Source organism: Bos indicus, chromosome 25, assembly GCF_029378745.1.
Source record: "Bos indicus isolate NIAB-ARS_2022 breed Sahiwal x Tharparkar chromosome 25, NIAB-ARS_B.indTharparkar_mat_pri_1.0, whole genome shotgun sequence".
NCBI classification, from domain to species: Eukaryota; Metazoa; Chordata; class Mammalia; order Artiodactyla; family Bovidae; genus Bos; species Bos indicus.
The window spans coordinates 42979657-43004989 of NC_091784.1; the positions used below are offsets into that span (position 1 = coordinate 42979657).

A 25333-nucleotide genomic window follows, 5' to 3' on the forward strand; every position below is an offset into this window, starting at 1 on the left:
CCTTGCCTGTTACAATTCATTTCAGAAGTTAACCCCATACTGGCACATACTGGGCTGTCTCTGGCTGCTAAAAGTAAGTGTTTCATCTTCAGCCAACCAACTCACCCCTAGAAGGATGTCGTATTTTCATGTAGGTCATGGAGAGGAGATTTTAAAAGGAAGTAAAACTTGTTTTTGAACCACAGCATGGGTTGAGGCAAATAGAAAAATTACCTTTAAGAAAATAACCTTTTGAGCTTCTTAAATTCAGGAAATGAAACCTTGGTTGAGCAAAAATTTCCTAGATACAGCATCACCAGCACATCCATAAAGGAACAAATCTAAAAATTAGACTTCTGGGAATTTCCTGGTGCTCTAGTAGTTAAGACGGCATTGTCACTGCAGAGGGCCCAGGTTCAATCCCTGGTTGGGGAACTAAAGGCCCCACAAGCCATGGGGTGTGTTAAAAAAGACTACTGCCCCTTTATAGGCTAAGATTGTGTTGGGTGCCCTGATTCGCTGCACTGCTGCCTCTGCATGGTTCCCCGAATGATGCATGGAAGCAGAGGCGCAGCGCGGACACCGCCATGGCAGCCGGGCTGGACAGCAGTGGGGGGCGCCCAGCCCCGGCCGGCCTCGTGAGAGGCGAGGGGTCGAGCACGCGGTGTCCTCCTAGCCAAACTCTCTGTTTACTTTTGGCTCCCGTGACACTGACTGACCAGAGGCAGAAGATGGGGCTTCTTGCTGGATATGAAAACGCGTGCTCTCATGGCAGGAGTCCCCGGCCTGTTGTCTCTGATTCGGTAGGTCTGGACCGAGGCCAGATAACATGCACCTCTGACAGGTTCCAGGTGGTGCTGAGGAAGGACACGCAGAGGCGGCAGAAGGCAGCCGCGGAGCTGGCGGAAGACCATCCGAGGGAATCCGCCATGCCTGTAGCCATCAACCCAAATGGCCTTCAGAACCTGGGAGGGCACAGGAGCGGGTATCAGGAGTCGTGCTGCCTGGGCCACAGCGACCCCGGTCTGTGCCACAGGCTCGGCTCTCAGCCGCTCTTCAGGCGGACCCCACTGGAGGGTAAGCCCTTGGGAGCTTTGCTGACGCCCTTGTCTTGTTTGCAGCACCTGCCACCTGGTGTCCACACAGGGAACCTCAACGAGCAGTGGGTCCCGCCCCCACCTCCCCCCAGTCCAAAGGCCCAGGATTCTTGAGGCTGCTGTGAGGGTGAATCTGAGGAAGAAATGAGTCTTAATTTCAGTTACCAAGACACACAAAGACAGGCGTACAGAATAATTATAATAAATATTTTAAGTTATATTTTCAAATACCAAAGCATAAATGTTAATCTTTAATTTTTGGAAAAAATAGAGCATTTTCTTTTCTTGTGTTAACATAAATATTTGGCTTATGGAAATAATGCTTAAAATGAAATCTTTTAGGCACTTGGGGATAGAAAGTGCAGGAAAATATAACACAGTTTTACTGTACTGCTAAGTACAATAGTAACCAAAATTATATTTGATTGAATATCCTATTTTCAACACTGTCAGCATTACTGATCTAAGAGAAAATACTGTGACCAAATCCAACCCACATAACGTTTTAAAAGCGGAAGATTTTGTTGATAATAGTTCTTAAAGTTTCAAATTCTTTTCAGTCTCGTCACTGAGATATACAGTTTCACTAGACAGAACCCAAAGAAGAAACATTTCATCTTCTTTTTTTTTTTTAAACAACATTTCTTTTTAATCACTTTGGCTTTTTCCTTTATAAACACTCAAGAACTTTCTTGGTGGGCATTTAAGCAAGAAAGAACCAATAACCCACGAACCTAGCAGCACACATAGCCTAAAGAACACAGCGCGTGGATGAGGCTGCCAGAATGAGCAGCTGACATTTAATGTGAAGGCAGCTGTCGATTTCTGGCAGCCCTCTTAACGGACTGTATGAGTAAGACACAAAAATACAGAAGCCACTCAGTGAAGTTATTTCAAAACCTGCTGGGTGTGAAAAGCTGTCCCAGGAGGCACTGGGCAGGGGCTTGGCGAATACATTCTTCTGCTGTCAAGGCTTGCTTGGGAGGGTCCTCGCTGCAGGCAGACAGTGCCCTGTGACGAGACTCAGAGGCCACGAGTTCCAGCCCAGGTGAGGACGAGGGCTGCATGTCTGCCTCCCTCCAGCTGCTGTGCCGAGGCTCTGCTCCCAGGACTCTGGTCACTGGGCAGGCGGCAGGGCCTGTAGGTGCTGCAGGAGCTGCTCGCAGTAGGCGGGCGAGCGGTGCTTGTGGAGGACAGCCTCTGTCTCTTTCACCAGGAGGTCGGGGAAGAGGACGCTGCCTGCTTTGAGGGCCTCTGCAAAACAGGAACACGCTTTTATGGTGCCAGAAATAAATACTCAGCCAACCTTAGCTTCATATTACAGTTACAACAGCCATGACAAGCAGGCTGCAGGGAAAGGGAAGTGATCGGGGTAAGGAGGGCGTTGCGTAATGATCATGTCAGTTCTCAAGAAGACGTAACGATCTTTATGTATGAGCCCCGTATCAGAGTGTCACAGTATGCAAGGCAAAACTGGCAGCTGTGAGGAGAAGTAGGTTGATCAACTGTTGTGCGGGAGACTCCCACACACTCCTCTCAGAAAGGGGAGGAGCCAGCAGGCAGTCAGGCAAAGCAGAATCCAAGAGCACCAGTGATCAACTGCTATCTACAGACCGTCTCATCCAACACCAGCAGAACATACATTCCCCTCAGCTCCTACGGAACGTGTACGAAACACACCACGGCCAAGGCCGTGAGACACACCCTCACCAGGACTCCTATCATCCCTGCTCTCAGACCTCAGTGAGATTAAACTGAAGTCAGTAGCAAAGAGATAACTGAAAAACTCCCCAATAGCTGTAGGTCATACGACACATCTCCAAATACCGCAATGGGCAAAGAAGAAGTCTCAAGACAAAACGTATTTTAACTAAATGAAAACACAACTTATTTGCAAATGATGCAGCCAACAAGGAACTAACTTCCAAAATGTGTATATAAACAACCTGTACAACTCAGCTGCAAACAATAAAATAACCCAATCAAGCGTGGGCAGAAATTCTAAATAGACATTTCTCACCAAAAGCACAGGAAACAATGCTGAACATCGCTGACTGACAGAGAAGCAGAATCAAAACTGTAGGGAGGCACCACATCACACTGGCCAAATGGCCACCATTAAAAAGCCTTCAAGCAACAAATGCTGGAGAGGGCGTGGAAAAAAGGGAGCCCTCCTGTACTGCCGTGCATGCATGCTCAGTCATGTCCTTCTCTCTGCGGCCCCAGGGAGTGCAGCCCGCCAGGCTCCTCTGTCCACGCGATTCTCCAGGCCAGAATACTAGAGCGGGTTGCCATCTCCTCCTCCAGGGGATCTTCCTGACCCAGGAACTGAGCCTGCATGTCCTGCATTGGCAGGTGGATGCGCGCGCGTGCGCACACACATACACGTGCACATACACACATGCACACACGCGCGCGTGCACACAATGGACTATTGTTCAGCCATAAAAACATGAAATAGTGCCATCCACAGTGACATGGATGGATCTAAAGACTGTACTATTAAGTAAATCAGACAGAGAAAGACACACATCACATGATACTGCTTACATGTGAAATCTAAAAAAAATTATACAAATGAACTTATTTGCAAGTCAGAAACCGTATGGTTACTAGAAGGGAGGTGGGGAGGGATAACTTGGGAGACTGGGACTGACGTGTACACGTTTACAGTCTTAACAAACAACCCAATTGAAAAAAGCGCCAAAGACCTTAACAGACACCTCACAGAAGAGATACAGATGTAAGCATGTGAGAAGATGCCCCACATGGCATGTCCCCAGGGAGATGCAAATTGAAACAAGGAGGCCAGTACACACCTGTCACAAGGGCCAGAGTCGGTGCGCCACCTGCTGGCAGGCTGTGGGACGACGGGACTCTCACCTTGCAGGCGGCGCTGCAAAATGGTGCAGCCACTTGGGTGATTTCTTAAAAAACACACACACTCTCGGGCTTCCCTGTGGCTCAGCTGGTAAAGAGCCCGCCTGCAATGCAGGAGACCCTAGTTTGATTCCTGAGTTGGGAAGATCCGCTGGAGAAGGGGTAGGCTACCCACTCCAGTATTCCTGGGCTTCCCTGGTGGCTCAGCTGGTAAAGCATCTGCCTGCAATGTGGGAGACCCGGGTTCTATCCCTGGATTGGGAAGATCCCCCGGAGAAGGGAACGGCTACCCACTCCAGTATTCTGGCCTGGAAAAGTACACTGACTATACAGTCCATGGTGTCACAGAGTCCGACACAACTGAATGACTTTCACTTTTCACTTTCAAACCATACTCTTACCATATGAGCCAGCAATCACAATCTTTGATATTTATCCAAAGGAGCTGAAAACTTACATTTGCAAAAAACCTGCACACAGATGTTTAGAGAAGCTTAATAATCATCACAATTTGGAAGTGATGAAGATGCCTCTGTAAAATGATCAGTGAAGTTATAAATAAACTGGTTCTCACAGACGAGGTATTAGAGCTAAAAAATGAGCCCTCACACCATGAAAAGGAACCTCAAGCGCCTATTGCCAAGTCAGAGAAGTCAACATGAAAAGGCTTCATACCACATGATTTCAAGAATATGATGTTCTGGAAAAGGCAAAGCACAGAGGCAGTGAAGACGCGTGGCTGCTGAAGTCCAGGAGGGACAGGGAGACAGACGAGGGGGGACAGGGAGACAGACGAGGGGGGACAGGGAGACAGACGAGGGGGGACAGGGAGACAGGCGGGGGGGGGCACCGAGGGCTTCCAGGGGCTGCGTGCGGCACTGCCACACGGGACACACGTCCAGACCAGCCCGCGCGCGGCGCCCGGTGACCTGACGTGGCTGCGCGCTTGGCGACGGCGTGTGCCTGCAGGCTCGCTGGGACACACTCGCTGTCAGGGGGGGCATCGGCCACGGCTGAGCGCGTGCCTGTGAGGCAGTCTCTGCAGCCCCGCTCACGGTGTGGGGTCTGCAGGAACGGGGAGGGTGACGTCTGGCCAGGAGCCCCCGTGAGCACGTGTGCTGGCTCCAGGTACAAAGCGAGACCACCTGTCCATTCGCAGCTGCTGCCGCCGTGAGCGGTTTCCAAGTCACCCCAAACACGTCACCTCTTAGTACCTTGAGAGCTGCAGTGCCGGCCAGTGGCCCCTGTGTGGCCGGCCTGTGTGGGGACAAGGCTCTTACCCAGCACCGCGTCCTGGACGGCGTGCTCCGGGTCGTCGAGGTACACGAGGAGCTCGCGGTACAGGTGCCGGACGCTGCTCTGGTAGCAGCACTTCGAGGCCTCGCTCTGGACACGCTGCAGCCAGGTGACCAGGGCGGAGGTGGCTGCCAGCCTCACATCGTCAGAAACGTCGTCCAGGCGCTTTAGGAGTTCTGGGGGCGGGAGCAGAGACAAGAGTGTGAGCAGAGGTTCCGGAGCCGGTGTGCACAGCTAAGCTCCCAGCACCCATCCCAGGAAACTGACCCGCAGGTGCTGGGGAAGGGGTGTCCTGGGACCCTCAGCTGCTCTGGCCCAGGAGTGCACTCCATGGACACCGTGTGGAGGTGTGACTGGCCGGCCTGGGAGTCTGCGCCCTCTGACCCATAGGGTGGCCTTGGGGTTCCCCCAGCTCCGAGATGCTCAGGCTCAGTCATTCACAGGTGTCATGCCCCAGCCGCCCCATTTTCCCTGCCGCGTGGATGGCAAAGGAAGGGCGTGTGCTGACCCTGTTCTCTGCCCACAGTGGCTCTGAGGATGGAGAGGAGGGCTGGTGACATGATGGCCACCATGATGGCTGTTTCTATTGAGTCTCCGGGACCAGACGTCCTGGGGGAACAGTCCTTCCCGAGGGGCAGGAACACTTCCCATGAACGGGAGAGACTCTTATCAATGGGTGCTTTTCCCTCAGAGCCCACACGAGATGCCAGCCCCACGACCGGCGTCTTCTAGAGACTCAGCTCTGCCCCCCGGTGCCCCCAGGGTTTCGGTGCTTCCATTTGCGCTTTCCTCAACTTGTTTTTTTCACTTTCTATGAAAGGTCATCCTGAAACATGCAGCAGGTTCCAAGCCAACACTGGTTCTAAGCTGTTGGCAGGGAATCAGACGTTCACCCAGCAGTGGATTCAGGGTTACCACGGCCCTGGGCACAGGGACTGCTGACTCCTCTTTCTGTGGGAACGCCTGTCCTCCTCGCCTGCCTCCTGGCACCTTCAGGCACCCTTCCCACAGAGCCTGCAGCCGGAAGCGCTCAGCTTGTTTTGAAGGCTGTTGGCCCTGCAGCCTTCTGTGGACCATGACTGCGCTCAGAGAATACGGCAGAGGCCCTGCACTGCCACCCGCCTCCAGAGAGGGCACCCACGGGCCCCGAGGTCCTTGGCGGCAGGCCCACGCTGCACGTGTGTGTCTCACTCGCTGGTGCTCAGGCTCCAGGAGGCAGTGGCACAGCGCACGTGAGGCGGGAGCCCGCACTCCCAGGGTGCAGACGCTGCCCGCTGCAGGGCGGCCCTCGGCTCCCGGGCCGTCTGAGCGCCCACCCCGCAATTCCACAGGTGCCTGTCCTGTTCCTCCTGTTACGCTCCTTACTCAGTGATGTCACACACACCACGGCCATGTTTAAACTCAGCACCAACCTGACAAGAAGCCAAAGGGAGCATTTCCCGTTCTTCCTCCGACAGAAACAATTGTCAAACACACACACACATGACCGGGGAAAGAATGTCCTACCAGGATAAATCTTGATAAATTTGTCTGGATCAATCACACCATTAGAGGTCTTTAAAAACAGGTTAATGATCCGGCATGAAATCAATCGAGTCATCTGAGAATCTTCTTCCAGGGTGGTCAGAATTTGAGGCATCAATGTTTCCTGCATGTCCTGTATCTGCAATAAGAAACCACGTGAGCTGTGGGTCACGGCTGGACAGAGACCGCTACGCACGCGCCATGCGCACAGCCTGTAATGGGAGAGACTTGGTTTTAATGCAACCATCAGAGTCTGGAACGCTGTTCTGAAATTTCTATGTAAGAAGCAGACTTGAGTCTTGATTTCAAATTCAGATAATTTGAACACTGGTCAGCTGATCCTTAAAAAATGTGTTCCTCAGAAAGTCTCAGGCATGGATCCTACACAGCCCACTACTTGCTGGCAGGACCGGGCATCCCGTCCAGTGACGCTTAGGGGCCGTTTCTGTAAACATGGTTACGAAGGAACGTGGCTGTGCCAGCCGCAGCATGCAGCGCCTTCAGCTGTGGCGTGCGGTTCTCAGTTGCGGCACACCCTCCCACCAGGGATCGATCCCGGGCCTGCACTGGGACCGTGCAGCCTCAGCCCCTGGCCCACCAGGGAGGTCCCGAGGCGGACATCTTAACCTAAGTAACAGCCGTTCAGGCATCACCGTCTTCCCTACTTCTACTCTTTCCTCAGCTCCCCCTCTAAATGAGATATGAATACAAACAACACTCAGGTTAGGCTCCTGTGAGGGTCTTTCCTCATAAATGGTAACACTCACCTGAGAAATCCTCCAGGTGACCCAGGGAAACCCAGACTCTCCCCCCAGACCTCTGCTTGCCCGCAGCCCCCCAGTCCCGCCCTCGGTCTGCCTGGGACCTCCTGCTGCGGCTGTCAGGACAGGAGACTCGGGCGAGCACTCTTCCGGGGCACATCCCCTTCCCTCTTGGGCCTGGGACGCACGAGCCCTACCTGCCCGTCCGACAGGCCCCCGCTGCTGACAAGCGCCCAGAGGCAGGACACGGCCGCCGTGCGGATGGCTGCGGCCGTCCTCCCGGCATGCCACTGCAGGTTGGGGACGAAGATGTCCTGGACCAGGGTGTCTAGGTAGCCGTGAAGCTGCCTAGAGTGGAAGAAGGAGAGAGCGGGTAAGGGGCATTCAGACTCCCTGAAGGCAGCGCTTCTGTCTGGGGAACAGATGGCCCTGAGGGAAAAGGCCAGAGGAAGCAGCAGAAACGAAACACTGGACGCTGAGCAAGCGCTTCTCAGGGACACAGTTTCTGAGGGGCGTGGGGCTCCCCCTCGGCTGCCCGGGGGCTCCTGCTGCCTCTCCCAGGACCGGGCCCCAGGGCTGCCGTATATTCCAGCCTCCCTCCCGCTTTGTGGCCGGGGGCTGCCCTGTCCACCACCCCTCCTGGAGCATCGTTGGGATGCCGGGTCACTCCACGGGCAGCACCCCCACAGAGACAGGCCTCGCGGGCCCGGAGAGGGTGTGAAGGCGCTATGACCACAGCCACCACCTCAACAGGAGGGCACCCGGGCTGTGCCCATGGCCCCACGTGCCAGGACACCGGGAGACGTGCACATTTGCGCCAGCATGGTTGGGGCCCTTCCTCTCAACACGCCGTCAGGACAGACACAAAGCAAAACGAAACCAGGATGGCAGCCCCGAGCCCCGCTGACGGGCGGGGCCACCCTGCCCCGAGGAGCCACAGCTGAGGCCCCACCCAAAGCCCAGGGCAAAGCCTTGGCTCTTCTTACAACTCCTCTGCCCCACAGGCCTCTGTTGGTGGCGCAAACCCTATTCCGCTGAACACAAGACCCATCGATTGTGTCCCGAGGAAGTGAATAGGCTGCACAGAACAGGCTCCAGGAGCAGGTCAGTCTGACTAGCGCCAGGGCCCCAGGACCCCCAGCAGGGGGCACTCCAGAGCCACCAGCGCCGCCGACCTCGAACCTGGTGCAGGGGGACTCACAGGCCTCCCAGGTCTTCAGTTCAGTACAGTTCAGTCGCTCAGTCGTGTCTGACTTTGTGACCCCATGAGTCGCAGCACGCCAGGCCTCCCTGTCCATCACCAACTCCCGGAGTTCACTCAGACTCACGTCCATTGAGTCAGTGATGCCATCCAGCCATCTCATCCTCTGTCGTCCCCTTCTCCTCCTGCCCCCAATCCCTCCCAGCATCAGAGTCTTTTCCGATGAGTCAACTCTTCGCATGAGGTGGCCAAAGGACTGGAGTTTCAGCTTTAGCATCAGTCCTTCCAAAGAAATCCCAGGCCTGATGTCCTTTAGAATGGACTGGTTGGATCTCCTTGCAGTCCAAGGGACTCTCAAGAGTCTTCTCCAACACCACAGTTCAAAAGCATCAATTCTTTCAATGCTCAGCCTTCTTCACAGTCCAACTCTCACATCCGTACATGACCACAGGAAAAACCATAGCCTTGACTAGACGGACCTTTGTTGGCAAAGTAATATCTCTGCTTTTGAATATGCTATCTAGGTTGGTCGTAACTTTCCTTCCAAGGAGTAAGCGTCTTTTAATTTCATGGCTGCAGTCACTATCTGCAGTGATTTTGGAGCCCCCAAAAATAAAGTCTGACACTGTTTCCCCATCTATTTCCCATGAAGTGATGGGACTGGATGCCATGATCTTTGTTTTCTGAATGTTGAGCTTTAAGCCAACTTTTTCATTCTCCACTTTCACTTTCATCAAGAGGCTTTTTAGTTCCTCTTCACTTTCTGCCATAAGCGTGGTGTCATCTGCATATCTGAGGTGATTGATATTTCTCCTGACAATCTTGATTCCAGCTTGTGTTTCTTCCAGCCCAGCGTTTCTCATAATGTACTCTGCATAGAAGTTAAATAAGCAGGGTGACAATATACAGCCTTGACGAACTCCTTTTCCTATTTGGAACCAGTCTGTTGTTCCATGTCCAGTTCTAACTGTTGCTTCCTGACCTGCATATAGGTTTCTCAAGAGGCAGGTCAGGTGGTCTGGTATTCCCATCTCTTTCAGGATTTTCCACAGTTTATTGTGATCCACACAGTCAAAGGCTTTGGCATAGTCAATAAAGCAGAAATAAATGTTTTTCTGGAACTCTTGCTTTTTCGATGATCCAGCGGATGATGGCAATTTGATCTCTGGTTCCTCTGCCTTTTCTAAAACCAGCTTGAACATCAGGAAGTTCACAGTTCACATATTGCTGAAGCCTGGCTTGGAGAATTTTGAGCATTACTTTACTAGCGTGAGAGATGAGTGCAATTGTGCAGTAGTTTGAGCATTCTTTGGCATTGCCTTTCTTTGGGATTGGAATGAAAACTGACCTTTTCCAGTCCCGTGGCCACTGCTGAGTTTTCCAAATTTGCTGGCATATTGAGTGCAGCACTTTCACAGCATCACCTTTCAGGATTTGAAATAGCTCAACTGGAATTCCATCACCTCCACTAGCTTTGTTTGTAGTGATGCTAACCTGCTTCAGTTCTTTCAGCAAAGAGTTGCTGTTTCCTGCAAAGTGATCCAGCAGGGGCTCTGGAGAGCTCAGTCTCGCGTCCTGGCTGAGGTGGCCCACACAGTGTGGCAACACGGCCCTCGGGGCTGGCCACGCGGGGCAGGCAGCGGCCACCTGAGCTGCTTCTGACTCCAGCGAGGTGCCGGGAGCAGAAACTGCAGCAGATTCCCAAAGGATGAGTCCCACTGCGCGCGGAGCACACACATGTATCCAAAGCTGGGTCCTGAGACAAGGAAGCCCAGCGCGGGGGTCCACAGGCTCGCCCAGACCCACCAGCATCCAGTCTTGCCCTATGGGAGAGGAGTTCCGTAACATCTGCGCAAGGGGACTGCTCTGCACGAGGGGAGGCTCCGCGTCGGGACGATGTGAGGGGACGGATCCGCGTGAGGGGACCACTCTGCACGAGGGGATGGCTCAACATCAGGGGACGACGTGAGGGGACGGCTCCGCCCTTGGGGACCGCTCCATCGACGACTGGGCGCCCAGAGCGGGGAGCAGCCCTCTATCACTGGGGATTCCTGCTCCAACCAGTGCCCCCGCCCTCTGTCCTCCGGCTGTGGGGTCCTTACAGGATGGGGTGGGCCGGGGTGGGGACAGGGGTCCCTTGCTGTCTTAGGCGCCATGATTTTACAATCCTAAAGTTCCAAACCAAGCAGGTGCTGTTTCCCAAAGTCCTTCCTGCCTGGAAAAACAGCTAATACTTTCACTAAATATTTGAAACTGAGCGACTCTCTTTCCACAAGAAGCCTCTGAGCACAGTTTCTTGAGGGAATTCAGCCCAGCACGGAGGCGTCTTTCCTGGGGAGTCACTGTCCTCAGGGAGCAGGGGCCCGAGGGGCAGCAACTGGGCTGTGGGTCCTCTACTCGGGATGGTGCCAGGGCTGACTCCGTACCGTCTATGGTCTCTCCTAACCGCAGAAGCCTTTGCACACAAGTAGGAAATAAAACTTCCTGCATTACGATGGACTGGCTAGAGGTCCAACAGCAGATCAGAGTAACCTCCAGAGAGGCGAGGTCTGAATGATGACCTGTCATTTCCCTGGGAAAGTCCAGGACAGGCTGACGGCTGAGATCTGCTCTCTCAGATCCCAAACAGCTCACAGCATCTTGCCGCCTGCCGCCCGTCCGCCAACGGCTCCACTCTGACTCGTGTCCTGCCCCGTGCTCCCCTCCCCTCCGAAGCCCTGAGTTGGAGGCCTGGGTGTTGACTGCCTCCAGTCCCTCTGGAGAACATGCGTTTCCTAAGTTCTGAACTCCGCGGTCATTCAATCAACTCTGTGAGGCTTGAAAGGCACCAGAAACCATGCAGAGCTGAGAACAGTCATGTATAAACCATCAGGAGCCAGTGTTCCCTGAAACTTCATTTGATGGAATTTTAATGGCCACACAAGCACGGCTTTGACTCGGCGTCTCTGTGTGGTGCGCGTGTGGCTGGCACCGTGCTGTTTCCCTGGGGCGGTGTGTCGGGGTGGGGCGAGGGAGCCACAGAACAGCAGGGCCTAGAGCTCGGGGTCACTGCAGTCCCCAAGAGACCTCAGCGTCAGGGCAGGTGGGGACGACCCAGCCCTAACTCAGCGTGCGGGGTCGGGGCGGGGGCGCAGCACGGAGGCAGAGCTGACCTACCCCTGTGAATCCACCGTCTCTGGGGCTCCCAGCAGCACGCCCGTCAGGGTGGAGAAGAGCTTCAGGCGCATGGCTGGGTCCCTGGCCGGCTGAAGGCAGCTCCTGAGGATGGGGACCAGCTGGGGCAGTGCTTCTCCGAGGGCAGGGCCTGGAAGACAGGCGCGGCAGGAGGGTGGAAGGTGGAGCCCCGCAGCTGCTCTGGCCGCGAGAGGCGGCGTGCGGGGCACGGCGAGCGGGACGCTCTCGGCACAGGATGCCACGGGCCCCTCTGTGCACCCCACCCCGCCACGGCTCTAACTGTTCGCCATGTGGACTTTTCCTTCTTCTTACATCTCACCAAATTCATAAAATCACTGAAGTCAAGCAGTCTTTTAAAGACCAGTCGAAATCAACTATTCAAGAGTATAAAAACTGGTGGACGTGTGCCCCGAACCTGGCAGCCAACGACCTTCCCACCCGTCACCAGACGGAGCAGAGGTGCCCTGGCTTGAGCCTGGCGGGATCCCAAACACAGCGACGCTGCTCAGGCCTGAGCCCGCCCGTGACGGGGTGACAGGGTCTCTGGGTCTGGATGTGAGTCACACAAGCTGCCTTCCCCACCAGGCCCTGTGCTGAGCTGGGATGTGTGTGTCAGAAGAGACAAAGGCCACCCTCAGGACCTCTGGTTCACTCCCGGTCTGCTGATTCCGTACCCAGTCAGGACTTGAGTCTATCCAGAGGCATCGCCTCAGAGCCCAGGGTCAGAGTGGAACAAGCGTGGCCAGAGGAAGACTGCCCGCCCCCTCCTGCCTTCCGGTCTCCGTCCGGAGCCCCTAACCCGCAGGGCAGGAAGCCACCTGGGCAGAGAGGACAGCATGCAGACGCCACTGAAGAGCTCGGGCCACACAGGCACCACGCTGAGTCACGCGTTCAAGGCTTAACATCAAAACGTGTGCCTGGGCAGACTTTTAAGACCACGTTACATTAACTCTTCACTGTAACATTCTCAGCACTTTTTAAAGTAAGGGTGTAAAGTGGCCAGTCCCCACAGGCGACAGTGATCACGAGTGAATGAAGAACCGGGCCTGGTGCGTGGCCGACTGGGGGGTGAGAGCAGCGCCGCCCGTCTGCGCTGGGGCTGCCGCCACGGCACCCATGCTCTGAACCCAGCTCGGGGCACCCGTCCGGGCTCACCTGAGTGGCTGAGCACCACATCCAACTGCAGGAGCTCCACGGAGTGGCCGGTCCAGTCCCGGTGCGAGGCAGCCAGCCACTCCAGGAGGGGGCTCACACGTGCTCGGAAGAGGTCCTGGCTGCCGTCCATGCCCTCCACCGCAGCCAGCGCGGCCAGCGTCTCCTGAACCTGGGGGAGCAAGTCGCCGGCTGTGACAGTCAGTATGAATGTGGGACTCACAAACCCACTGGAGATCCCTGTCCTCACGCCTGAGGGAGAGAGAGCCACTCGGGCACATGCCACATGACCTGGGTTCCCACACCCACGGCCCTCCTGTCTGGACAACAAATGAAACGGACAAACGTGACTTACAGGAGGTTCACCGCGCCACCCCCCCCCCGCCGCCCCCATTTTGCACAACCCAGGGCGGGGCAGTCCTTGCAGGGCAGAGGGCGGGGGCAGTTGGACTCTGTCTGCAGAGAAGGGGACCAGGCAGCTTCAGGGACTGAGCTGACAGCCTTAGACCATGGCCAGTGAAGGCGGTGTCCAAGGCCCCTCTCTGAGCTCTGCACTCGACCAGACCAGCGGCAACGGTGCGTCTGCTGCTCTGGGGGCAAAGTGGGGAGGGCAGACTGGACCATGGAGCCGGGGCCGCCTCGCAGCCCTGCACCCCGCACCCCCGCCTCGGGCTTGAGGAACAGGACGCGCTCGGCACTCTGCCCGGGACCCGAGTCTGGCCTGCAGACCCTCCCTGAGGACTAACTCGACTTTTCTAATATAAATTTTACGGTCCTGTGGTGACAAACCGCCAGCACAGACACGGGCCCTCCAGAGAGGGGGACTTTCAAGAGACAAAACAAAGTTTAGAAAGGCACTGGGGAAAGGCAGGGCGGTGTGTGTGCGTCCTGGACACGGTGTGGGCAGAGAGGAGAAGGAACCGGGGAGAAGCCGAGTTCTCAGCTCAGGGAGAAGCGGCCAGACACCTGCCTCCGCTTGGTCCTTACAGTGGCGGGGAGCTAGATGGCAGGAGGTTTCAAGTTAAATACAAAGCCAGGGGAGCGGAAGTGACTGGAAAGCTGGGCTGTAACTAAATAGGGAAAATATGATAATATTTCCTCTCCTATATCTTTCAACCCCTCTTAAACGCAGATTTGTTAACGACCAGGGAGGCCTCCTTTCTTCTGTTTCTCCAAGATTAAGTAGCGTCTTTACTCTGAGATACTGAAGTCAACTTCAGTGGGAAGGAATCTCAAACCCTGGGTCCCCCTGAGGCCGCCTTGAGGAAGACACACCCAAACGGTCTAGATTCTTTCGTCTGTGGTCATCAGCTCGGTGGGCAAGCTCAAGACGTGGAGTTTGAGACCAGAGACCACGGACGACAGTCACAGTCCAGGGGCTGCAGCAAAGCAGGAGGCTCCCGCTCACCTTGTCGCTGAGGCCCGCGGGCCCCCACAGCGCCAGGACGGTCACCAGCACCTCCAGGAGCGGCTCGCCGGCCCCTCGGCAGTCCTCCCGGCCCGCGGACACCACGGCCTGCACGCACTGCAGCAGGCGCTCGCCGTACAGGCGCTGCAGAGAAAGCGGCACGTGAGCCACCCCGTGCCCACCCGGCAGCCCAGACGAGGCCCCGCCGTGCAGCCACAGCGGGCTGGGCCCGGCTTCCGCACATCAGCATGGAGAGGGCATCCCTCTTCACAGCAGGGAGACCGAGCCCCTGCTGAGCCCGAGGATCTCGGGTTCCGTATGCAGTTCAGTGACACACACTGGAGGGGCCGGGGACCCTGGGTCTGCTTCAAACGCCCCAGGCCTCCCTCGCCCAGTCAAGCCGCAGAGGGACGCGGCCGGGAAGGCGCAGCAGGCACGAGGGGTGCACACTGCTCCCCTCCGCTCTGTGTACTTCTGAGCTCCTATAATGCTCAGTGAACAAAAATATATAAAATTCTGTGATTCAAAAGACGCTTCCAGACTGATGGGAACACAGGGTCGCACCTTGTGAGGGCTGAGCCCATCGCTCACCTCCCAGGCTCCAGCCTCATCAATCGTGCAACGGGGCCAGGAGTGGGCGTGGGATGGCCCCCACAGGAAGACCTCAACACCCCTTACTGTCTGCTTTGCTGTGTTTCACAGAGGACAGAAGATCAGGATGGGGGTCATGTATACAAGTCACGTGTATGTCCCCAGCACGGTAGCTGGGACCCGCTCTGGTCCACCTCTGTGGGCACGGCCGCCCCTGTTGAGTGTTACCTGGCGCGGGGCCAGCTTCCCGCGGGCCTGCAGAGTGACGGCAGATGCCCAGTGAGGCAAACCCTTGTTGCTCCAGAAACAGACAGAAGGGCCACATTCCAATGCAAAGAGTCAAGGTTTAAGACCATCACAACCAAACAAAAACAAGGTCATTATTTTTCCATCAATAGCAAATAATTATAAATTATTCCGAATGACCAAGTCTAACTACCTAGATTGTTTCAGTTTCAGATGTAATGGAGTTACTGCTAAATTTAAGACAATAAGTTTGTAACCACCAAGCACAGTGCCCAGTGATGGGTGCCAAATCAGGCTGCCTGCTGAGAGCCCTGCTGGAAGGCAAGTGACGCGGTGAGGACAAGCCTGCCGTGCAGACACGGTGTCCGAGAGGTATGTGGACCGACAGGGTGGGCAGACGCCACTGGCCACAAATACTGGGCACTCGAAGTGTGGCCAGTGTGACTGAGGACTGTCTGTGCACCATGTGGATGGAGCAGAACAGGCCAGGAAGCGCATGGGTCCAAAAAGAACATCGGTGGCTGCACCCCAGCCTCCTTGTTGGCTGGCTCTCCCCTAGGGGCCTGAGGGACGGGTGACCGTCACTGCCTACGCGTGGATGGTCCCAGCAGGGAATGGCATCACCATGGAAACGGGCTGACTGTACGATCCCCACCCTCTCCCCTGCACGCTTACGTTTTCAGACCCTTGGCAGATGTGAGCCTGCGCCAGCTCCGTGGCGATGACCTTCACGTGTGGCCGCAGAGCCTCCCTCGGGCAGCCTTGGATGAGGGAGGCAAGGACCAGGAGGCCAGAGGGCGAGGGTGACTTCCTCAGTGTCGACAAGATCAGCTTCAGAAACACCTCCGGGCTAACGAAGGTGCCAACCAGCTCTGCAGACCTCGTGCACTGGGCGGGGAGGGGCGGGAATGGGTGGGGGGCGCTGAGGCTGCTGCCCCTCTCCCTGCCACCCCACCAATACTGCTCGGCATCTGTCTCATATGCTTTCACCCCCAGAAACAGCCCTGCAGGCACGTTTCCTCCTAGCACCTGCTCAAATGCTCATGAAAACAAGTGAATCCTCCCATGAGCTCAGAACTGCCAGGGGAAGGAAGTCACGCGTCCGGCTCATGGGAGGGCTGTCAGAGCATCCTGAGGCCCGGCTGCCTGAGCTGGACCCTGGGGGCTGCTCTGCACGTCTGCCTGCCCGCGGTCCCTGCAAGCTGACCACTGCAGGGCCTGCGGGTGGAGGATGTGTTTTCTCCCGCACGCGCTTAAGGAGAGCCTTCACACACCACTCCTCGAAGGCCCAGGGCCGCGTGGGGGCCACGGCACATCTACACCTTCACACAGGGGAAACCGTGTGTCTGCTGAGGTCCGAGTTCACGGCCGGCAGAGCTGAGAAGGAAGGGCAGGGCCCCGCAGACGCCACTCACACTGCTGACCACGGCCGCCTCCTCGTCGGCGCAGGCGCGGAGCAGGGCGCGCAACACGGGCTCTAGGTGCTGTGTGACATGGTCCTCAGCGTGCAGCAGCAACACAGCCAGCAGCTGCGCCGACTTCACCCTGGTGCCCGCCACCCAGTCATCGATGTCGTGACAGACTGCGGGGAGGATCTTGGAGAGGTTTCTGAACACGAGCTCTCGGCAGCCCAGCCCCGGGCGGCTCCCTGCGGGTCGTGAAGGTGGAGGGAGACAGTGACACTCAGAAACACACACCTCAACGATTCGTGTGGAAAGTCACTCAGCACACGTTCCTCATTTAAGGCAGACCTACAGGTTTTGTTCTGAGGTCTTAAAGAACTCAGCCCGACTCTGAAGACAGAGGGAAACGAGGCTACAGAGTGTCATTACTTACTTGAAAGTTTTTAGCAATGCTGAGGCGTGACATGCATTAAACTACATGTTCAAAGTGCTAACAAATGGATACACGGCTCTCAAGACAAGACACATGCATCGCCCAGAAAGCTCCCTGTGCTCCCGACAACCGCCCACCACCCACCCTTCCCTCAGGGAGCTCGGTCGGCTTCCGGTCACCGCGGAGGAGCTGCCTCTTCCACCTTCTGTGAGCGCAGCTGCACAGCACACGGCCCTCTCTGCCGGCCTCCCTCCACGCGAAAAGGCACGCTGAGGCCCACCGCGTGCTGGGGCACACAAGACCTCACTGCTGAGCGTGCGCCACTGCACAGACACCGCAGTCTGTCCGTCTGGCCGTCCACCTGCTGATGGGCGCCTGATCTGCCCTGGTGCACACTGCTGCCAACAGCTCTTCTCTCGGGTGGGCGCTGGGCAGGGAGGCACATAACGGTTTAAGAAAATGGTTTAAGATGGCTTTTCACAGCAGCCTCGTGTCCTCCCTCTGCTCCGGGCTCCGCCCCCCGCCACGCCCGGGACCTGGGCTCCTCTACACCACCTGCGGGGCAGGCTTAGAGGAGGCGGTGTCTCCTTGCTGCTCTAATGCGCACTCTCCTCAGGACCCACGCGCGACCCGGGGCATTCTCTCAGGGCTTACTTGACATCTGTGTGTCTTCAGGCAAGTGTCTTTTCAATCTCTTTTTTACCCACTGAACCTGAGTTGTTTGCTGCTGCTGAGCTTGCCGTTCCCTCTGTGCTCTGGAAGCGCGTCCTTTGCACGCAGTCTGCAAACATCCCCTGTGCCCTCAGCTGCGCTTTCTCAGCGTCTTCCAAAGAGCAGACGTTTTTGTCTTGAGAACCGGTCGTTCCTCTGCGGAGTGTGTGGGTCCTACCTCAAGCCCTCAAGCCACTGGGGGTCAGCCTCGTGCGTCAGGAGGAGGGGATCCAGGCCCAGGGGAGCCGGCTTTCTTCCCTGAGCCGTCTCTGCAGCTCATCCGAATCCAGAGGCCACCCGTGTGTCTGTCTTTGGACTCCTCTCTGCCCACAGCCCGTCTGTCTGATGCCAACCCCTCCATGCCCGCTCACTCTGGCTTTACGTCTTGAAGCCAGACGTGCTGGTTTCTCAACCTGGGTCTTCGTCTTAAAAGTTTCGCCTGCCCTAGGTCCCTTGCATTTCCTTGTGAGTTTCAGGATAAGTTTTTCAATTTCTATAAAAAAGCCTTCGAGGATTTTGATTACAAGATTTTCATTTTAAAGATTCAAAACAACTCTAGAAATAGAAACGAGACGGTGACAACTAGAGTTTAAAGGGTGTTTTAGTAGAAAGAACAGCTTGAGCCACGAAGCCCTTTGAACGTTTGCTCCCGTGACTTTTCTGTCTCCACGGTGTATGAGAGACTTAGTTCCAGAGACTCAGATCCTGTCAGCTGTTTAACTGAGCTTGTTATAATTCTGCACAAGACAAAAAGCCAAAACAATGCCCTTTTCTTCCTGGTGATGCTGGTCCCTTGCGGCGAGTCTGGGGGATGAGGGGCCATATTAGGACGGTCTGGGGAGGGGTCCGCGGGCAGGCGGGCATGTGGTCTCACTCCAACAATGCTCTGACCTCCATTCTTGTACGTGATATGGCAGATGTCGTAATTCAGAAGATGTTGAGTCCTCAAACTTCAGTAACTCAGAAAAGTCCCTGCTAGCAACTAATTTTTGTACCTTTTCTGAAACATGTGTGATTTCCCCTTACAGCAGCTGCGCGGTATGGAGGTGACGCTCCTGAAAGGAAGCGAGAGCAGCTGCGCAGTATGGGGGTGACACTCCTGAAAGGAGGCGACAGGCCAGAAAAAAGAGGCGCAGGCCTCCCAGGTGCGGGGTGGAGCCGCCCCCTGGGCCTCACGGAGCGGCGCCAGGCGCAAGCCAGGTGCCGACACCTGTGCCCTGTAGCTCAGCACGCCCGGAACCCTCGAGGCCCTGACTCCACCCGACCAGCTGTGGCGGGGCCCGCAGGCCCTAGGCTCAGTAACCTGGCGCACATTTACCAGGCTCTGTCCCGGCCAGCGTCACCCATCACGGCTGCATCCTGAGAGAGCACCGGCAGGCACTGCAGTGACGAAGCCGCCCATCAGGCTCACGGGGGCCTCAGGCCCCGACAGAGAGTGCTTCCTCAACACGGGAAACTGGATGGACGCAAGGCCCTGGTGCAAGAAGCGGGGCTGGGGCCTGGCAGGCAGGGGCTTCCTCGGAAACGCAGCTCGGATCTGACTCAGGACCTAAGGGAGACGTGGGTGCCCGTGTGCGCACGTGCACACACACACACGTGCGTGCGGGTGCTCACAGTCTGGCAGGACCACAGTGCGGGGCAGCACAGGGGCCCACCAATGGAAGCCTCTGTTCTGAGGAGGCGTCGCCCAAATCGCTAGGGCTGCAGCCCACTTGGGCCCGTGTCTCCTCTGCAGGTGACGCTGACAGAAAAGCTCCATGAGCTGACAAAGCGCCCCGTTCTCAGAACTCCCCCGAGCCCCGCGCTTCTCAGCCAGCGTGTCCTCACGTACCCAGGGAGGTCGGCCTGGGGCTGCGAGGGTGCTCCTTCCAATGCCCGCCTCATCAGCCCAAGCCACCGCACTCACCTGGCGATGGGTGGTGGGCTGGGGGAGGGCTGGCAAAGTCCAGCTTGTCCTTGAGGTCTTCCTCGTTCTCCGTCTGCCACTGCAGGCCGACCCGCTCCCAGAGGCTGCTCGCCTCACTCCTGCCGCACGCGACACAGCGCAGGTCAGGGGGCGCCCACGGGGACGGGGCCCCTGCCTGAGAGAGCTCGCCCACAGGGACGGGGGCACTGCCTGAGAGAGCTCGCCCACGGGGATGGGGGCACTGGGGGGCGCCCACGGGGACGGGGCCCCTGCCTGAGAGAGCTCGCCCACGGGGACGGGGCCTCCGCCTGAGAGAGCTCGCCCGTGGGTCGGCTGGCCTCAGCCCTGCCTGACAAATTCCTGTCTGTGAGCCGGGCGAGGGGCTGAAGGTGCAAAACGGCCCGGTCAAAGCCCTGGGGCCGCTCAGTAGGCAGGAGGGGCGGCTGCAGGGGGCTCTGGCCCAGAGGAGAAGCCGCCGCCGCGGGAAATGACAACGGAGGAGAGGCCGCGCCTGGGAGGAAAGCGGGCAGGCCCGGGGCGCCCGGAACCGGCCACGGCTGCCACGTCGTCACTTACGCGATCTCGGGGATCTCGTCGTGGAAGCCGCTCAGCAGGAGTGGGATGAGCTTGTGGAAGAAGGAGTAGCGGTCCCGCAGGCTCAGCAGCCAGCCGCCCACCACGCGCATCACCGCCTGGCGCACCTGCAGGCCAGAGACGGTCAGCGGCCTTCCCCGGCGTGGGCACCGCCGGGCCCAGAGCCAGCTTGCTGCGCCAGCAGCTCTGCTGCCCGCATCATGGGTCGGGACAGACCACCAGGATGCCTAGTCTTGCTGGTTTGAGCCCTCGTCCTCCAGGCTCAGGCCAGACCCTCACTGACCACAGCAGGCTCCGTGGCCCTGCCTCAGCCCTGTGGCGTGTCCGCAGCCTTCTGTACGGGAACCTCCTGGGCAGGCTGGGCGCCAGCCGCCTGTGTCTGAGAAAGTGACATGCGTGCCTGCACACACCACGTCCCCTGCAGCGAGGAAGCGAGCTTAACAACACATTTCTTTAACAATGAAACATCAGATAGAGAATGTAAAAAAAAAAAAAAAATCCTTTTAAAAGATTGCAACCAAAAAAGTTAAAATACTTGGGCATAAACCTGACCAAGGAGGTGAAAGACTTGCGTGCCGAGAACCAGAAAGATTAGTGAAGGAAACTGGGGATGACTGAGAGCAGTGGGAAGACACCCACCTTGCTCTCGGGTGGAAGAATACTGTTAAACAGCCGCACCACCCAAAGTAAGCTACAGGTTTCATTTGAGGCCTATCAAATTACCCATGACATTTTTCATAAAGCGAGAACAAATAACCCTAAAGTTTATATAGAGCCATAAAAGATCCAGAATTGCCAAAACAAACCTGAAGGAAAAGAACAGAGCTGAAGGCATGACTCTCCCAGACTTCAGACAATACTACAAAGCTGCAGTCATCACAAGAGCACGGCGCTGGCACAAAAACAGCTGCACGGGTCAGTGGGGCAGACAAGAGAGCCCGGGAATGACCCTCACAGCTACAGCCACTGCACCTTCAGCACAGGAGGCAAGACCATACGGAGCGGAAAAGAGCAAGTGGAGTCGGGAGCGCTGGACAGCTGCATGGAAATCAACACAGCCTCACACCACACACACACAGAGACCCAAAATGTCCTAAAGGCTTAAACTTAAGACATGACACCATAAAGCTCCTAGGAGACCGCACAGACAAATCATTCCCTGACATAAACCATCCCAATGTTTTCTTAGGTCAGTCTCCCAACATGAGAGAGAGAAAATAAAAGTAAACCACTGGGACCTAATCAAACTCATAAGCTTTTGCTCAGCAAAGGAAACCATAAGCAAAACAAAAAGACAATCTGCAGACTGGGAGAAAATATTTACATGACGTGACTGACAAGGCACTAATTCCCCAAATATACAAACAACTCATACAACCCCAGAACAATAAAGCAAAAAACCCAAGAAAAAAAAATGGGCAGAAGACCGTGATAGACATTTCTCCAAAGAAGACATACAGATGGTCAACAAGCACATGAAAAGACATTCAACATCAATAATTACTAAAGAAATGAAAATCAAAACCACAATGAGGTGTCTGTCACCTCACACTGGTCAGAATGGCTATCATTCTCCAAATGAACTTTACTGGTCTTCCAGTGGTTAAGAATCCGCCTGCCAATGCGGGGCACACAGCTTTGACTCCTGGTCTGGGAAGATTCCACAGGCTGCCAGACAACCAAGCCCGCACGCGTAGAGTCTGTGCCGCACAGCAAGAGAGGGCACTGCGGTGGGAAGCCCACTCGCCACGACGAAGAACGGCCTCTGCTCCCACAGCTGGAGAAAACAATGATGACCCGGTGCAGCAAAACGTTTAAAAATAAAATAAAGGAGAAAAAAATTTTTTTGTAAAAGTGTACAAACAGCAAATGCTGGAGAGGGTGTGGAAAGAAGGGACCCCTCCTCCGCTGTTGGCTGGAATATACACTGACGCAGCCAGTAAGGAGGACAGTGCGGAGGTCCCTCAAAAACTAAACTGGAGCTAATATACGGTCCAGCAGTCCTGCTTCCGGGCAAATGTTTGAGAAAAACGGAACTCAGAACGATACATGCACCCCAGTGCTCACTGCAGATTTCACAACAGCCAGGACATGGAGACAATCTAGACGCCCACGGGCAGATGAACGGATAAAGAAGATGTGGTGCCTATATATACGGCGGAATATTACTCAGCCACAAAAAGCAAAATAACACCATTTGCAGAACATGGATGGACCTAAAGATGATCACACTAAGTGAAGTAAGTCAGAGAAAGGCAGACACCGTTGTGACTCCACTTATATTTGGGGTGTAAAACACAGCACAGCTGAACCCATCTATGAACAGACTCACAGACACACAGAGCAGACTTGGGGTTGCCAAGGGGAGGGGAGCGCAGAGGGAGGGCCTGGGGGCTTGGAGTTGGCAGACACAAACCAGCATACACGTGCGGGTAAACAGGCCCTCCTGTGCCGCACCGGGACCCGTGCAGCACCTGTGATAAACCCTAACGGGAAGGGCTCTAACACACGCGCGTGTGAGCTGAATCACTGCTGTACAGCCAAGATCAACACAACCCTGCGCATCAAGTGTGCACTTCAATTATAAAGAAGAAGAAAACAAGCAACATGACCCAGCGTGGCTGTGGCTAGAGGCCAGCTGGGGTGCTAGAGAGCAATCTTTGGGGTCGACAGACCCAGGCCTGGAGGAGGCCAGCTGCGAGTGGGGCTCTGCGCACTCATCCCAGCCCCAGCCTCAGACATGGAGGATTTCCGTGGGAAGGAACGCAACGGCACGTAAAGTACTGACAGACAGGACACAAGAAGGCTGGCGTTCCCTCTGCCGGGGCACAGGGGCCGCTGTCGCCCGCCCTGCAGGCCCCCACCAGCAACCACCGCTGCTCCTGCCCTGGGACGGCGGCCCTTCACCCACTCTTCCCTGTGGGAGAGTGCCTGACTTTGCGGCCTTCACTCTGCTCCTCACAGCCTGAGATCCACGACTCTGAGCGGGCTTCTGCCGACAAAAGAGCTGCTTCTCTCTCCTCCACCTGCCTGCCTGCCTGTCTTGTTTGTCTGTCTGTCTCCGCAGGCCCCAAAGCCACGGGAAGGAATTACCCAAACACATGAACCCTGGCTCCAATCCTCCTGGTTTGCCAACCTCTGTGGCTTTTCAATTAAATCACCTGACGGACAGCATGTTACACATATATCTACAAACCATGGAGATCCTCAGTTCAGAGTTTCTCCCTAAAAGCAGACAGGCCTCGTCCCCATTGTTCAGAATTAAGTATAATAAATCCACTAAGACAATCCAGTTCTCCCTGAGCCTCTCAAAAATGTGAAACAGGAACACCCTGTGACTGGGAAGGATGGAAGGACATTTTGGTGCCACATATAATATCTTTAATAAAGGACAAAAGTGAGTAAGTGACAAATAGCACACTGGCACGCTTCTGGTGGGAAAAGGGACTGACCGGAGGAAACTCTCCTTACCTGGGGAACGTCGTCGAATAGCCGCTGAGCAAAGTGCGGAAGGACATCATCCACTGACTTCCCGCTGCCAAACTGGATTGCCGCGCCCGTGGCCTCGATGACGGCCACGCGCACCTTCCAGTGCTGGTGGGAGATGGACTGCATCAGGGGGCCGATCAGGGACTCCGACTGCATGTGGAAGTGGTCTGTGGGGCGGGGAGGCCACCAGTCACCAGGGGAGCCTGTGGGCCTCCGCTCTGGCCTGGCTCTGCTGGGAGCTTTGCACCCTCAGCACTGGGAGAGGCACAGGGACAGGACGAGCGACTCAAACAGCACCTCTCTCGGAGGACTGGGGCTGGACCTCATGTCAGCTGAACACAGCAGCTGGGAGGGGAGAGCCTGAAGCTGCCAGTGGCTGCGACAGGTGCCCGAAAGGGACGCCGAGTGGGGAGAGACCGCGCCTTCCCAGGTCCTGCAGAGCCAGACACGCAGCACGGGAAACCGCACCAGCATCGCCTCAGGCAAAGCCACCCCGCTTCTACGGGCCTCACAGAAAGTCAGGACCGGGGGGGTCTTCGTGGGACCCAGATGGACCCTCCGGCTTTGCAGTTCTGCCGCTGCTTAAGACCTGTATGAGGTCGCTATTTCAGTGGTACTTCCAGCGAGTTCTCTCAGCGCTCAAGTCCTAAGATCAAGGCAGGCTCTGGCTCACTGCTGCCCAGGGTGCGGGAGCCCAGAGGAGAGGCCCGGCGCGCAGGAGCGGCGCTGAGACCGGGAGATGTGGCGCTCGCTGCGGGCAGGCGCTGCGCTCGGGCTGGGGCCGCAGGAGGGCGCGGGGAGGGGGCCACCGGGGAGGGGACGGGGGGCTGGCACCTGGCGTGGCGCGCGCCAGGCCGGCGGCGCACTCGCAGCTCTCGCGGCGCACGGCGGCGAAGGGGTCAAGCAGCGTGCAGCGCAGCGCGCGCACCGCGTCGTCCAGGTGCGGCGCGAACGCGGCGCCGGTGAGGCGCACGGCCAGGCCGAGCAGCTGCACGAGCGCCAGGCGCAGCTCCTCACAGGCCTCGGGCGGCGGGCGGCGCGCGGGCTCGGGGCTGGCCAACCGCGCGGCGAGCGCGGGTAGCAGGCGCGGGAGGGCGTCGCGGGGCCGCGCGGCGCGCCGCAGGCCCAGCCCCAGCAGGTGCACGGCCAGCGCGCGGCAGCCCTCGGCCGGGTCAGTCAGGCGGCGCAGCAGGCGCGGCAGCAGCAGGTGCACCCACGGGCCCTGGAAGGCCGCGGCCGCGGCGTCGGGGTCGGCGTCGGGCGCCTCGGGCTGCGCCGCCTCCAGCACCCGCTGCAGCGCCTCCAGAGCGCGCCGCCGACCCAGCTTGCTGTCGGCCTCCAGCCCGGGCAGCAGGCGGCTCAGGGAGCGGCTCAGTTCCGCCGCCTCGGTCGTCTCCCCAGCTTCTGTCGGGCCCTGGGGCGCCGCGGCCTCAGGCGCTACTAGCGCCGCCATCTTCCCCGCGTTGCTAGTCACTAGGGGAGACCGGC

At 56.9% G+C, this 25333-nt stretch overlaps 1 protein-coding gene across 1 annotated transcript; it reads right to left on the reverse strand.

Moving 5' to 3' along the window:
- Positions 1–1272: 1272 nt before the first annotated feature.
- On the reverse strand, positions 1273–25333 carry DNAAF5 (dynein axonemal assembly factor 5). Its single transcript, XM_070780368.1, has 13 exons — positions 24680–25333; positions 23828–24012; positions 20339–20463; positions 19763–19881; positions 16725–16957; positions 15985–16197; positions 14473–14616; positions 13068–13236; positions 11895–12042; positions 7735–7885; positions 6759–6915; positions 5237–5428; positions 1273–2330 (listed from the first exon to the last, which is right to left on the reverse strand). Exons 1-13 carry the CDS (start codon positions 25296–25298, stop codon positions 2194–2196), a joined length of 2592 nt encoding a protein of 863 aa, XP_070636469.1. The 5' UTR covers positions 25299–25333; the 3' UTR covers positions 1273–2193.